We start from the raw sequence: 16,007 nt of genomic DNA on the forward strand, positions 1-16,007 counted from the left end.
TTCATTTCTCCTCCCTTCCGTATCTCTTACAGAGCCCCCGGACCCTAATCTGTTCATTGAGCCCATCACTGAGGAGAGGGCCTCACGGACTCTCTACCGTATTGAATTGCTTCGGCGCTTACGGGAACAAGTTTTATGCCATCCCCTTCTGGAAGATCGGCTGGCATTATGTCAGCCTCCAGGTCCTGAATTGCCCAAGTGGTGGGAGCCTGTTCGTCATGATGGGGAGCTTCTACGAGGGGCAGCCCGCCATGGGGTGAGCCAAACAGACTGCAACATCATGCAGGACCCAGACTTCTCTTTTCTGGCTGCCCGTATGAATTATATGCAGAACCATCAGGCAGGAGCACCAGCTCCATCCCTGTCACGCTGCTCTACACCACTGCTCCACCAGCAGTATACCTCGCGCACTGCCTCACCACTGCCCCTGCGCCCAGATGCTCCTGTTGAAAAGCCACCAGAGGAGACAGCTGCCCAGGTCCCCAGTCTGGAGAGTCTGACTTTAAAACTAGAGCATGAGGTGGTGGCCAGGAGCCGACCAACCCCACAAGACTATGAGATGCGAGTAGCCCCCTCTGATACTACCCCTCTGGTTTCCCGGAATGTTCCACCAGTCAAACTGGAGGATGAGGATGATTCAGACTCTGAACTGGACTTGAGCAAGCTGTCACCATCATCCTCTTCTTCCTCATCCTCATCCAGCTCCAGCTCCAGCACTGATGAGAGTGAGGACGAGAAGGAAGAAAAGCTAAGTGAGTGCATGTCACAGGCTGTTGGCCCTTTTCCCTATTTCCCACCCTCCCACCCACCTCACCCAGCTCTTTCCCTTGTTTTCTAAATGCATCCTCTGGGAGAGATTTGGATTTCGATTTGATAGAACACTAAAAGAGATCTGTTATTCTTTGGGCCTTTATTTAAAGCCCATATAATAACTTTATTCTTCCGCCTTTGCTCACATTCTGTGTGGTGTCTAGCTGCTGACCGGTCCCGCTCAAAGCTCTATGATGAAGAGAGTCTTCTGTCCCTCACTATGTCCCAAGATGGATTCCCAAATGAAGATGGAGAACAAATGACCCCTGAGCTGCTGCTGCTACAAGAAAGACAAAGAGCTTCTGAGTGGCCCAAGGTAACAGCCTCGTTCCTGGACATAAAGTCTGGCAATATACTGTAACAAAAACCAGGAACAAGAAACAGATCGTTCTGGTTTTCCTTAATTATATTTAGTGCTACATGTTTTTTTCATGAAACTCTTCCTGGTTGACTTAGGGATCTGATACTATTACTTTCCTCCTTTTGCCGTATGATTTTTACCCATCCTGCTAATGATGGTGCTGTTGTTTGTCACAGAATCACATAGCTGGTACTTAGGCCCTAAAACCAGTATTGATTTCTTTTCCACCCACTCAGGATCGTGTGCTTATAAACCGTATTGACCTCGTCTGCCAGGCTGTACTCTCAGGGAAGTGGCCTTCTAGCCGCCGGAGCCAGGAAATGGTAACAGGAGGAATTTTGGGGCCAAGCAACCACTTGCTAGATAGTCCTTCATTGACTCCAGGAGAATATGGTGACTCTCCAGTTCCCACACCACGAAGTAGCAGCGCAGCTTCCATGGCAGAGGAGGAAGTGTCCGCAGTCACCACAGCAGCAGCTCAATTCACGAAACTTCGCAGAGGCATGGATGAAAAGGAGTTTACAGTTCAGATCAAAGATGTAAGCTCAGCATTTAGGCACTGGCAAGTGGGGAAGGAGACTGGAGTTTTGCAAACTGCTTCACTAAGGGGATATTAAACTTGTTTGGTTAGCTCACTTTAAAAATGGGAAGGGAGTTGGGGTGCTAGCTGGCTTAGTCAGTTGAGCATGCAACTCTTTTTTTTTTTAAGATTTTATTTATTTATTTGACAGAGATCCCAAGTAGGTAGAGAGGCAGGCAGGGGGTGGGGGGGGAAAGAGGCTCCTCGCTGAGCAGAGAGCCCAATGTGGGGCTCGATCCCAGGACCCTGGTATCATGACCTGAGCTGAAGGCAGAGGCTTTAACCCACTGAGCCACCCAGGCACCCCAGAGCATGCAACTCTTGATCTTGGGGTTTTAAGTTTGAGCCCCGCGTTCTGTGTAGAGATGACTTAAAATCAAATAAATAAATTTAAGTAAGCAAAGTAAGTAAAAGTAAGTAAGTAAAAATAGAAAGGAGAGGGGAGAAAAATTAGAGTTCACAAAGCTCCTTTGAAGAAAAGTCATTGCAGTAAAGGAAGGGATCTTGTATTTCCTAAGGACTAGATTAAAAGAACTCATATTTTTGAAAAATTTAATTGATACAAGACTTCTTTTGGGTGGCTTGTTTCTAGATCCTAGAAACCTAGTTTTAAAGATTGAAATCAAATTGTGGTAAAGCTGTTAAAATGACACCTAGGTATTATGGACCTTACAAAGTTAATAAGTTATTCTTAGTGAAATTAAATTAGTGTTATTTATTTAATAATGGGAAATTTCATTTATTTTTCCTGATCATCTTCCACATTGAAACCCTATTAGCTGGTCCTTAAGTACTCAACAAGAAAATTTTCTTTCCTTCCTTCCTTTTTCTTTCTTTCTTTCTTTCTTGTAGGCTCCACACCCTGCGTGGAGCCCAAAAATGGGACTTGATCTCACAACCCTGAGATGAAGAACTGATCTGAGATCAAGAGTTGGACCTTTAGACTTTTAACTCAGCCACCCAGTCTCCCCAAGAAAAATTTCTTAAACTAGTATGTGATAGGAATTATCAGGATTTTGCCCCTGTGATGAGTTGCCATGCTAAAATTGAGACACCAGGTATGGGGTGTTGTTGAGATAAATTCTTCTCTAATGTCTACCTGAAGAGCACTAGGTTAAGAAACAAAATCTTTCTGTGGAAAAAGTATATAAATTTAGATACATTTCTAATTTCTACCCTTAAGTCAGATGGCCTTCCTTCTCATCATTGAGCCAGAGGATGACCCTTACCCTAAGATCCCCAAAGCTTAATATTTACTTTAAAAACATGTGCCATATGACATCTTGGGTGGGTGGGTTGTCTTCTTAGGAGGAAGGATTGAAGTTAACATTCCAGAAGCACAAGTTGATGGCTAATGGAGTAATGGGAGATGGACATCCTCTGTTTCATAAGAAGAAGGGAAACAGAAAGAAGCTAGTTGAGGTGAGTGGGAGAGAGTCTTTAACATGATGATTAGGTTTTTTATTCTCACTAATTGACGAAGGCAGTTGGGATTAAGGGACTAGAAGATACTAGAATTACTTTATGGCTACCATTGGCTCTGCTCCCCCTCCCTCCCTGCCCCACAAAATAGTATGTGCTCATGGGGGTGGATTCTGGGTTTGCAGCTGGAGGTGGAGTGCATGGAAGAGCCTAATCACCTTGATGTGGACCTGGAGACCCGGATCCCTGTCATCAATAAGGTGGATGGTACTTTGCTGGTGGGTGAGGATGCCCCTCGCCGGGCTGAACTGGAGATGTGGTTACAGGGTCATCCAGAGTTCGCTGTCGATCCCCGATTTCTAGCGGTGAGTGGCGGTTCCATCCAGCAAGATTTAAAGTCATTCCCTTGGTATTTAAGTTGCGTGAGAGGGCGGAAGCATGCCATAGTATGTCATTTTTTTCTGCATCTGTCAAATACTATAATACTCAGTCTTCCTAACTCACAGAGTTGTTGTGAGAATCAAAATAAAATAATGTTAAAGCACTTATTAAACTAAATATTAGGCAGATATTTATTATTGAACTATTATATAACCACCTAATTTTGGGGGGGAGAGATATGCTAATGGCAGTTTTCCAGTAGGACTAATCCTTTATTTATCTATGCAATAAGCATTTGTTGTCAAACTAAATACTAGTACCTTAATAATTACTCCAGGGAGATTTTTTTTCCTTTAGGATAACTAATACTTTTCTATTTCAGTATATGGAGGATCGCAGAAAACAGAAGTGGCAGAGATGTAAAAAAAATAATAAGGCAGAATTGAACTGTTTGGGAATGGAACCAGTACAGACAGCTAACTCTAGGAATGGGAAAAAGGTGAGTGAGACTGAGGCATTACTGCTCTGTTCCCACACTAGATGTGACTGGAGAACTAATTTTGTGTTCTGTTACTTACCTTTGGACCAGTGTATGCAAAAATATACGTCAGTCCACCAGTTGGGAAACGAGAGTCATTTCTTACTGGTACTTTTACAGTTCTTAGCATCATCGTATATAGTAGAGCATAAAATTCTAAAAAGTAACTTCATCACTTTAAGCATATTAAAACATAAAGATTAGTAAGAAGTGTTGGAACAGTCAAGGCCTTCTCTGACTGGCTAAGGGATTTTTGGCAGATCCTTTAAACTTCTCAGTTTGCACATCTTGAGAAGTTGAGGGTATAGGAGCAGATAATCTTTTTAAAGTTTTATGATGCTGTACATTTTAGAAGTGACGTGGGATATACCAAGGACTAGTCATAGTCATAGCGTTTCCCAACGTGGAGGAAGTTGAGAATCACTGATAATAACACCAGTAACGGAAAAAGGACAGGAAAACATGTTTTATAGTTTATAATAATAACTTTGGTTATTCCATTATTTTCAACTGTACTTAGGCTTTTATCCCAGTTATAGGCCATTTGGTAGATGAGGTACCCATAATCCTTTGCACCAAAATCTGACTATAAAAGTTTCTCTTTGTTATATTTGCCTTACTTTGGTCAATAGTTGTCTTTTTTAAGCATACTAAATCAGGGTTTTGTAAGCAGTCATTTAAAATGATTAGCATTTATGGGGCACCTGGGTGGCTCAGACGGTTGGGCATCTGCCTTTGGCTTGGGTCATGGTCTCAGCGTCCTGGGATCGAGCCCCACATCTGGCTCCCTGCTTTGTAGAGGGCCTTCTGCTCCCTCTCCCTCTGTCTGCTACTCCCCCTGCTTGTGTTCTCTCTCTGTCAAATAAAATCTTTAAAAAAAAAAAATGATTAGCACTTATCATCTACCATTGGACCTTTTATATTCATCTTTACACATGTATATAATATATAAGTAAAACCACATGGTATGTCTTTAACAAAATTTATTTCCAAATGGACAATATATATCTTCTGCATTTAACAAATTGAGATTGTTACTTTGCACATTATAATTATTTGTGAGATGCATTTATGAGGCTTATTATGTTTACATTGTGGAAGTGGTTTCATAAAAATATTGTTACCATAGAAGAATATTTTAACTTTTCCTCATATCCTCCATGGGACCAAGAGTATAATAAGCAGAGTGGTTGATATGGGAGGCTGATGGCTGGAAGGCTGGTATCTTCTCTGTCTTGAATTTAACATTATAGAGGAGCCTATAAAAAAGGGTTTTCTTCCAGTATTACCTATTTTTCCCTCAAGTATTTCATTACTTTTTTATAGTCAGTTGATAAATCTAAGAAAGAAAAGATCTAGGGAATCACAAAATCATAATATGACTATTATAGGATTTTTTAAAAAGACTTATTTGAGAGAGAGGGAGAGTGGGAGCGGGGGGAGGGATAGAGGGGGAAAGCATCTCAAGCAGACTCTGTTCTTGAGCCCACAGCCCATTAGAGGGCTCGATCTCACGATCCTGAGATCACAACCTGATCCAAAACCGAGAGCTGGATACTTAAATGACTGCGCCACCCAGGCACCCCAGTATGGAATTCTTAATGCAGACAGAATTAATGGTGTATTATTACTGGTACCTGCAGGAGTTTAGGTGCTGTTATTGTTATAGTTTAAAAGTCTATACAAATACAGTGTTTTGAGATGTTTCTTTTTCTAAATCGAGAAGGTATATTTACATGTCAGGTATTAAGCTTAGATTGGTAAATAGCATCCAGAGACATGGTTACCAAATGTCTTGAGTTTCATGCCTTGGTACCCAGTACTATACTTAGGTCTAGCAAAGCAGAGGTACTAGAAGTAGTAAGTTCCAGCTTTGGTATACTTAGTCAAAATTTACAGCCAGAATATTCAGAGGTGCGTGGATGGCTCAGTCCAGTTAATGCCTGACTCCTGATTTTAGCTCAGGTATTGATCTCAGGGTCATGAGTTTGAGCCCTGTGTTGGGCTCATACTGGGTGTGGGGTCTGCTTGAGATTCTCTCTCTCTCTCTCTCTCTCTCTCTCCCCCCCCCCACCCCTCCCTGCCCGCTTGGATTCTCTCTCTCTCTCTAAAAAATAAAAATAAAAAAACTTACAGACAGAACATTTAGAAGCTTAAAATTCAACAGATATGTTTTTTTTTTAATCAATGTGAAAAACACTTTATTAAGTTTCGTGAGGAGCTACCCACAATCTTTTTGTTGTTCTGGACATCCAGAAAGAAGTTTTAACCTGACTTGTCTTTAGTTTACCACACTCTGCTGTGCTGTAATAGTTTTGTAAATGTCAATATAGTTGTGTTGTACTTCATATGGTAAGATCATATGAACAACCTGCCATCAGTAAAGTATACTGTGCAAATACTGATTCATTCACTGGCTTGCCCAGTCTCCTTGTTAACAAAGGTAAGCATCTGTGAAATGGCTGGATGGAGTAAAGGTACAATGTAGTCATGGAAAAAAGCAAAACTCTGGTTCACATAAATGTCAGTATCAATCTCCATTTTAGCTTTAGCTGCAATGTTTCCAACAGTAAAATCCAGTATTTCCTCTTCTTATTGACTATGCTTGCTTTGCTCATCCTAAAGATATTCAGTGAAAAAGCACTTGCAAGCTAGGATTCTATTGTCTTCTGGTTTGCTTTTTTCCTTTCTTTGTTTTTACTATCTTCTGCTCCTTCCTCCTAGGGTCACCATGCTGAAACTGTGTTCAACCGGGTTTTGCCAGGGCCTATTACACCAGACAGCAGCAAGAAGCGGGCCCGCAGAATGCGACCAGACCTTTCAAAGATGATGGCCCTGATGCAGGGCGGAGGCACTGGGTCCCTGTCTCTGCATAATACCTTCCAACACAGCAGTAGTGGCCTGCAGCCTGTGTCATCCCTGGGTCACAGCAGTGCCACTTCTGCATCTTTGCCTTTTATGCCGTTTGTGATGGGTGGTGCAGCATCATCCCCCCATGTAGACTCCAGCACCATGCTTCATCACCACCACCACCACCCCCACCCCCACCATCACCACCATCACCATCCAGGCCTGAGAGCCCCTGGCTACCCTTCTTCACCAGCCACTACCACCTCTGGTACTGCCTTGAGGTTGCCACCACTGCAACCTGAGGAGGACGAGGACGATGAGGATGAAGATGATGATGATGATTTATCTCAGGGCTATGATAGCTCAGAAAGGGACTTCTCACTCATTGATGATCCTATGATGCCAGCCAACTCAGACTCAAGCGAAGATGCTGATGACTGAAGCCCCAGCATGGTCCCCATTGCTTGGGTGGCTGCTGTATTTTCAATTACTCTGGCCCTTGGACTATGGAAAAGTGGGAGGGGCAGGGGAGATGTGGGGAGACCCAGGACTCCAGGAGGTGAAAAGGAAAAAGAAAACTTGTACCTGATTGCTTCCAAATTTGAGAGGATTGGGTGGGCAGGGGGAACTCCTAAAATAATACATGACCACTTCCTCATTTCTGGGGAAGGAAAGGAGACTAGAGCAGCTGATGTGCTCACCCCTCCCAAACCCCTCCATTAACCACAGACTATGTAGCGCTGGCCCTAGCCTCTGGCAGAGCCTGTTCCTGGCCGAACTGTGGATACAGCTGGAGGGTCAGGAACTGTTACTTTCCTTCCCCTTGGCATTAATAAATTTAAGTTAATCCTTTTCCACTCTTCCCTTGTTCTATATTTGCTAAAACCCAATATAAAGGTTAATTTTGAATTCATAATGGGTAATTTCAATACTACTTTCCTAAAGTTCATTATTGTAAATGCAGTTACCTTGGATAGGACAGACAAGTCATCTGTGCTCCCATTAAAAGATATATAAGTGTAGTCGATTCAGCTTGCTAAAGGCAAGGGAATTGTTTAAGAGGAGGCAAATGTTCCAGATTCAAACTCCCAAGTTCTTGGAAGAAATGTGAAGGAAGAATTTCTTCAAGGAACCATGTACATTTTGTTTGGAATTAACCGAAATAACGGTACTTTGGGGAAGCCATAAGAATGTTATCAGTTAATGAACTTTGGCAAGGGGAGAGACTGGAAGGAACGGTGTCAAGACTTGGCGGGGGCCGGCGGTGGGGAGGGAGGGGGTAGTGACGGGAAGACTGGGTTGTGTGAAGCCCCTCAAGCCATTTGTTTCCTAAGACTCCTCCCCTGCCATCCCAGTGCTCAGATGAAGCCTGGGCATTTTATTTCCCTTTCTGAGGCAAATAGTTTTGTGGACTTTTTCTCCCTGGTTAGTGCTCGCTCTGTCCTCGCCACCAAGGATCCTTCCAGTCCTGGAGCAGCAGCAGCTTTTGCTTCCCTACCATGTAGAAGCGGAACGCACCCGAAGTTCCCACTCCGGTCCCACGCCAGATCCCGCTCTTTCCGCTTCCCCCTCATTTGTCGGTGGGTGGGGCCGTTGCAGCGGCGCGCGGCTGCTTGTGTGGGGCGGGGCAGGCACGGCAGGCCTCCCGCCTCCTTCGCAGTGCCCAGCCGCCGCCTCGGCCAGAAATCCGAGCTCCTGGAAACCGCAGTAAGCCTGAGAGTAGGGGCGGGCGGAGCGTCACGTGACGACGTCTCCTCGCGTGCGGCTGTTGCTAAGTTGACAAGAAAACCCCGCGAAAATCTAGACTCTTTTTGTGTTGCGCATTTTGTTGATTTCCCCCACTGTCCTTCTTCCTCTCGAATCCTTAACCTCCCGAGAGAGGTTTAAAAAAAACAAAACAAAACAAAACAAAAATCCCCCAAGCTCTGTCGGGACCCGGAAGCGGAAAGGGCATCTTTGAGGTCGATACTTCCGGGTCACTGGGAGAGTGCGGGATTCCGGGGCCGAGAGCGGGTGGCGGATCCGGGACCTCGCGTGATTCTCGGAACCCGAGTAGGAGCGGCGTCTGTGGCTATGGCTGTGACTCTGGACAAAGACGCTTATTACCGGCGAGTGAAGAGACTGTACAGCAATTGGCGGGTGAGATAGATCCCGTAATTTTCCCTAGGGAGCCCCCCTCTGCCATCCCATAATAGCCCCATTTCTCGGCGCCCTTTTTTCCTTTTCCGTCGGGAATCCCCGGGTCTAGTGTCGCGCCCCTTTAGTTGCTGCAGGACCATTCACCGCAGGCCGCCCCCAGCGCCGCCCCGGAACAGGGAATCCCCCGCAATCACTCTGCCCTGCGGCCACCACCATCTTCCCCGCGTGCTGGCCCCCGTCATGCATAACAGCCTCCTCTCACAGTCTCTTCCCGCCCCAGAAGAGGCATCATCCTTCCCTCCCACTCTGTGATCACGTCTTGCCGCCCCCCTCCTGCAGTGTTAATTCACACCCACGCACTTTCTCTGTCCTTCCAGAACCAGAGTATTGCGCCCCAGGTCCCGCCAGAATTACAACCTCCTTCGTAAAGGGTGGATGGAGGGGCTGGTAGGATGTGAATCGGGCTTTTCGTATTTATCATTTGCGGGGCTTGTGCTGGAGTTAAAAAACAAAACAAAACAAAACAAAAAAAACACTAATCACGCGCAACCGTCTCATGTTCTAGGCCCTGCCGTGGGTAGCACAGAAACCTAATGCTGAAAACCTGCAAGCTTTAGTAATGCAAAAATGATGTGATGCTTAAAACCTGGTTAGTTTTCCTCCTCGGTAGAGTATCCAGGGCACGTGTTGAGAAAAAGAGCTGTTGCAGTCCCCAGTGTTTTAAAGATAGGTAATCTTGCCGCTTGAAAGACGTCCACGGTTAAAATTTATTTTTACGATAGTAATTTATCAATTCATATATTTGATTGCCTCCTGTGGTGCAGGCTGTGCTGTCTAGCTTAAGTCTGGCCTCTGAACTCTGTCATCCAGGGAAACTAAAACTAATAAAGACTTTTAAAACCTGAAAAACGTCCTGACAAAAATGATCAGTTCTGATTTCAGCATTGTAAATTGCCTTTCAAAGAGACTGTCTACTAAAAATCAAGCTATTAAAATTGGTGAGTTCCCTACCATTCATATTAAAGGTTCATGTGTCTGTTTCATCTTTTGAAGATAAATGCATTAGATAACTGAAAATAAAATGGATTCTTTGTTGCATTTTATGAAAAGGAAAAATAAGGACTTTATACAGATAAATACTGAGGATAAGTTTTAATTTAAAAATTTTGTACTGGTTAATTTCTAACGAATATTTCACAGTTTCTTTCCCTGTTACATTTTTACATTTTTTTTCCTGTTACATTTTTACATTTTAACATAATCCATGTTAGAAAAATTCTTTCTAAAAGCTGCATTATTTTCTAGAGGTTAATAAGTACAAATGCACACTAATCAGAAGCCCTCTCTTACACCCCCAGGCCCTGAAATTATGCATCTTTGATGTGGAGGTTGTTTCTACTTATGGTAATTCAGTTAATCAAGTTATTCTTCATCTTCTCTAGACCATTCACAAAAGCTGAGATTAATTTAGAGCTCAGAGTTCCCTTACATGATAGATAAATACAAAACATGAGACTAGGAAACACTTGAGGCCTGAAGACAGTTTAGCAAAATTAATATTAAATGACAGTCTTTAAATCCAGGGAAGTTAAATTATTGGCCCTAATTTTTTGTTTCTCAAAAATCATTAAAATTTATCTGGGCCCTCCTACTTACATCATTTGAAGAGGTATGTTAGATGATAATGTTGTTTGAGTTATGAGCAAGATCCATATAAAATGTACTCACTAGCAAAATTTGTGGCTAATTATTATGAAATATTATTTGAATAAACTTTCTGCTTTCTTGTAACTGTAAATTTTAATAACTATGCCCAGAGCCCACCTGTAGAATTCTTTTCTGCATGCACAGCTTTTCCAGGTTACAGTACTTCTGTTCTGATCTGCTTAAGTATAGATCATGGTTGTCTAGGGTATGAGGTAAATTGTTTGCTTATTCTCTGTGCTGTAGCAGAAAGTGGAATATATAGGTGCATAATACAGTTATTTTTTACGCTTTCTCCTTTTTTAATGGAAAACTAGCATTGAGATAAGGGAATAACTTGAAGTTAGCTATATAAGTTCCAAGCTTTGCATTGTTAGCACCCATCTTCAAAGAACGATCCATTATGACAAAAATTCACAAACTAGAGAATTAGTTGGGTGCCATATCTACTTTTTAGTTTTAGATACCTTCAAGCATAAGGTTTTCAGAACTGTGTGGTTGTGTGGTAGCTCCAACTTTCTTCAGCCTCATAGGGCAGAAGAAAACCAAAAAATTACCCTTGTTTTGTTTTTTAAATTAGAACAGGAGTTAAAGTGACTCCTAGTCTAACTTATCTGCAGATTGAGTTTGGGTTAGATATATATTGTGAAGCTATTGCAAGTACTTTCCCTTTTTTTTTTTTTTTTAAAGATTTTACGTATTTGAGTGAGGGCACATGGGCATGAGTGAGGGGAGAGGGAGAGACAGAATCTCAGACTCCATGCCTTATGCAGAGCCTGTCTCCTGGCTTAGTCTCACAACCCTGAGATCATGACCTGAGCCAAAATAAAGTCGGACACTTAACTGAATGAGCCACCTAGGCGTCCCAGTAAGATACTACTTCTTAATTAACAATTTTCATAACTTATGTCCTAAGAGTAGTTGTAGCATCACATACTTCTGTTTGAATAGAAATTTCTAAAACATCAATGAGAAATAGTGTCATTTGAGAGATGAGAAAAAAGGCTCAGTCAAAAATCAGGAGATCTCTGTAGTGACCAGAAGTTATTACTGTCTTATGACTATACCTGGATGTTTGAGTCTGGTCCAGTCCTGCGTCTTATTTTTTATTTATTTATTTTTAAAGATTTTTATTTATTTATTTGACAGACAGATCACAAGTAGTCAGAGAGGCAGGCAGAGAGAGAGAGAGAGAAGGAAGCAGGCTCCCCGCTGAGCAGAGAGCCCGATGCAGGGCTTGATCCCAGGACCCTGAGACCATGAGACTATGACCTGAGCCGAAGGCAGAGGCTTTAACCCACTGAGCCACCCAGGCGCCCCCTGCCTCTTATTTTTTAAATTAGAACTGCTGCAAGCAGAAAGGGTTTGTGGTGCGCCTGTCCATTCTGTTAGAAAACTCTAGGTGGTAGTAGTAGGTTATGAGAGTGTACTGTGGTCTTCTCTGGCCTCTTAACTGAGTCCTTATTCAGGGCTCTCAGCCTTCTCAACATTGTCATCATTTTTAACCAGGTATTATGATTAGTACTGCATGGGGTATGAGGTGAAGGAGGTTAGTCACCATTCTGCAATTCCAGGTTTTTTGTTTTTTTTTTTTTTAAGATTTCTTTTTTTTTTAATTCGACAGCATAAGCATGGGGAGGGGTAGAGAGAGAGGGAGGAGCAGACTCTCCGCTGAGCACCCCAGGATCATGACCTGAGCAGATGCCTAACCGACTGAGCCACCCAGGTGCCCCAAGTTCCAGCTTTTTGAGAACCAGTGGAAGCAATATCCAGGCATACCCATTTGAGACCTACCTCTTGGTGCATCTTGCTATGAGTAAACCTCGACTTTGGTCATTTGCCTTTTATCCCAAAAGAATTTTGTAAACTGTCAGAATTTGCAGCTGTTTTGAAAAGGAATGCTGATCCAATGCATTCATTCGTGTGTCTGTATGGCACCGGTCAGAATTGAAATGGCGGGTGGCTCTTACCCTAAAAAGTTTGTGCCTGTGGAGAAAACTGTATGCTGTAGTGTCAGTGCTTCTCTCAGTTACCGGTTTCTGACTCGGCTGATTTTTGTCATGGACAAGTTTTGTGTTCTGGATTGCTCTCCAAATTAGGCAGTTACTATCTGTGGCTGAGGAAGGTTCTTTAAAATACAGGCAGTACCCAGACTACTTTGAGCAAAGGTAATGGGTTACTTCTACCCATCTCCATTCTTCATGGCTCTTTTATCTTGAGGTAGAGAAAGGTTTAAGCAATGCACTGGTCTCTTGACTTCAGGAAGAGGAGGGCTAAATGGAAGTAAATGCCTGGGCAGGTTGGGATTCATTTATTCTTGCATGCTCAACTTTTATAGTCTACTCTGGTTACGCACTTCCTTCTTTTCATTTTTTATCCCTGTATACCATCACACTTAGTCTAACTTCTCTACTTTCTTAATACTTTCTAAATCTCTTCCTCACATATGGTTATGAAAAGCTTCCAACATACAGAAAAGTGAAAGAATTTTATAGTGAACACCTGTGTACCCACCACCTAGGTTAACGATTAACATTTTATTATACTTGCTTTATCACATATGCACCCCCTTGGTAAGTTTTTTTCACAACTTTTATTAAAATCAGTAGTCAGGGGGCGCCTGGGTGGCTCAGTGGGTTAAGCCTCTGCCTTCCGCCCAGGTCTGGTCTCAGGGTCCTGGAATCGAGCCCTGCATCAGGGTCTCTGTTCAGCAGGGAGCCTCCTTCCCCCCTCTCTCTCTGCCTGCCTCTCTGCCTACATGTGATCTCTCTCTCTCTCTGTCAAATAAATAAATAAAATCTTTAAAAAAATTTTTTTTAAATCAGTAGTCCATTTACATTTTTATGCTCACGTAGATGAAGTAATAGAGTATAATTTCCTTTTCTCTACAATTTTTCATTTTTCCTGATGCTAATGATTGCCCAAATTTTTCTCCTTTTTTAAATATCCCTAGCCCCAGTTTTTCCTGCAGTTCTGTCATAATGTTACCTATCTTTTGTTTTAAAATTCTCACACTTGTCAGGTGTTTTATTAATTCTGTGGGGTTTTTTTTTAAAGATTTTATTTATTTATTTGACAGAGAGATCACAAGTAGGCAGAGAGGCAGGCAGAGAGAGAAGGGGAAGCAGGCTCCCCGCTGAGCAGAGAGCCCAATGTGGGGTTCTATCCCAGGACCCTGAGATCATGACCTAAGCCGAAGGCAGAGGCCTAACCCACTGAGCCACCCAGGTACCCCTAGTTCTGTGTTTTTTTGTTTTTTTGTTTTTTTTTTTTAAATTTATTTTAAGATTTTATTTATTTGCCAGAGAGAGAGAGTACACACAAGCAGGCAGAGAGGCAGTCAGAGGCAGCAAGAGAAGCAGGCTCCCTGCCGAGCAAGGAGCCCGATGCGGGACTCAATCCCAGGACGCTGGGATCATGACCTGAGCCGAAGGCAGCGGCTTAACCAACTGAGCCACCCAGGCGTCCCAATTCTGTGTTTTTTTAACCACCAACACCATTCCCCTCCTGCAGCCTTACATCATATTGTTCTTTCTGTGCAGGTTGTACTCCAGGCCCATTGAACTTGGGATTTTTCAATGTTGGGTCCACTATGTCTTACAACCCTTGTCTTGATTTGTTTTTTCTTTGTAGAGTATTTCCTCTAAGAGCTTCTTGAGAAAGGATATAGAGAATATATGTTTCCTGAGCTGTTGTGTGTCTTAAAAAGTTTTACTGTCTTCACTTTTGATTAGGAATATAGCTCAGTGAGAATAAAATTCAAGGTTGATAATCTTTCCGAATTCAGCTCAGAATTTTGAAGCTCTTGTTTGTCGGTCTTCAGACTTTTTTCAGTATTGCTTTTCAGAAGGCAGATGGGTCTCTTTCCTGTTCCAGTGTATATGGCCTGTTCTCTCTGAAACATTTAGAATCATCTCTTTATCCCTTGGGTTTTGAAATGTCACTGCCTTGGTAGGAGTCTTTTTTTTTTTCCTCCCTCCTTGCATTGAGTTGGGAAGTAGGGGGCCCATTTAGTCTCAGGACTCAGTGCCCTTCAATGGTAGAATTGTTCATTGTTGGTTACTTTCTTTGCTCCATTTCCTCAGTGGTCTCTTTCTTTACCCTGAAATTCCCATTCAGGAGGTTTAGGTCTCTTGGCTTGAATTTGTTCATTATTTTTCGGTTTTATTTCCTATTTCTTTGTCTTCCATTTGCAGTATTATTTCTTAACTTTATTTTCCCACTTTCTGTTGAATTTTTAAAAATTTTTTCAGCTATTTTTAATTTCTAGGAGTTCTTTCATGTTCTCTATTTTTTTGTTGTTGTTGTTTCATGAATGTGCTGTATTTATTTATTTTATAGGAGGTGTTTTAATTTTTATCTTCTGTCCTCTGTTTCCTCTGAGTTTCCTTGCTTTCTCTCTTATGTGTTGGAGACTTCACGGAAACCAAAAAAAGGCTTGGCTACTCATCTGTATTAAGAATGAGACCGTAACTGGGGCGCCTGGGTGGCTCAGTTGTTAAGCGTCTGCCTTTGGCTCAGGTCATGATCCTGCTGTGATTGAACCCCACATCTGAGCTCACTGCCCAGTGGGGAGCCTGCTTCTCCCTTTCCCATTGCCTGCTGCTCCCCCCACTTGTGCCTGTCCCTCCCGTGCGCGTGTACGCTCTGTCTGTGTGACATGTAAATAAGATCTTACCAAAAAAAAAAAGAGAGAGATTAAGACCATAACAAACTGTTGGCAGCTCTGTATGAATGGGGCCTCTCAACTAGTTAGGGGTGACTGTAGAATGAATAGGCTTGCTTATTCCATGGAGGACTCCCAAATGTCAGTATCTGAAGAGTTCTCTCTGAATTGAGTGAGGATGTGTAAAGAAAAATCCTCTCAATTCTTTTCTTTGGGACATTTGTTCCCAATTATGGTCATTCAAAATATAGACTTTGATTTAATTCTCTAAAAATTAGTACTTGCCTTCTCCTGGGCCTAATATTTGAGTCTGGTAGACTTTTTTTTTTCCCCAAAGATTTTATTTATTTATTTGATAGACAGAGATCTCAAGTAGGGGGAGAGGCAGGCAGAGAGAGAGGAGGAAGCAGGCTTCCCGCTGAGCAGAGAGCCTGATGCGGGGCTTGATCCGAGGACCCCGGGACCATGACCTGAGCCGAAGGCAGAGGCTTTAACCCACTGAGCCACCCAGGTGCCCCAAGTCTGTAGACTTTTTGAGCCCATTTTTGCAGAGGCA

The 16,007-nt window shown here is 42.8% G+C and overlaps 2 protein-coding genes across 2 annotated transcripts in view; both read left to right on the plus strand.

Annotated features, from left to right (window-relative positions):
• Positions 1-7,855, plus strand: part of CHD8 (chromodomain helicase DNA binding protein 8) — a 46,408-nt gene extending 38,553 nt beyond the window's left edge. Inside the window, exons 33-39 of the mRNA XM_080808321.1 lie at positions 33-752; positions 975-1,126; positions 1,408-1,710; positions 3,060-3,173; positions 3,359-3,538; positions 3,937-4,053; positions 6,817-7,855. Coding sequence (XP_080664447.1) covers positions 33-752; positions 975-1,126; positions 1,408-1,710; positions 3,060-3,173; positions 3,359-3,538; positions 3,937-4,053; positions 6,817-7,383 — 2,153 coding nt within the window. The 3' untranslated portion in view covers positions 7,384-7,855. The remainder of the gene's footprint in view (positions 1-32; positions 753-974; positions 1,127-1,407; positions 1,711-3,059; positions 3,174-3,358; positions 3,539-3,936; positions 4,054-6,816) is intronic.
• Positions 7,856-8,518: 663 nt separating this feature from the next.
• The window catches only part of SUPT16H (SPT16 homolog, facilitates chromatin remodeling subunit), a 39,797-nt gene continuing 32,308 nt past the window's right edge, over positions 8,519-16,007 (plus strand). The window contains exon 1 of the mRNA XM_080809219.1: positions 8,519-9,081. Within this exon, the coding sequence (XP_080665345.1) occupies positions 9,016-9,081 (66 nt within the window). The 5' untranslated portion in view covers positions 8,519-9,015. The remainder of the gene's footprint in view (positions 9,082-16,007) is intronic.

This window comes from Martes martes (genome assembly GCF_963455335.1).
Source record: "Martes martes genome assembly, chromosome: 7".
In the NCBI taxonomy this organism is placed as follows: Eukaryota; Metazoa; Chordata; class Mammalia; order Carnivora; family Mustelidae; genus Martes; species Martes martes.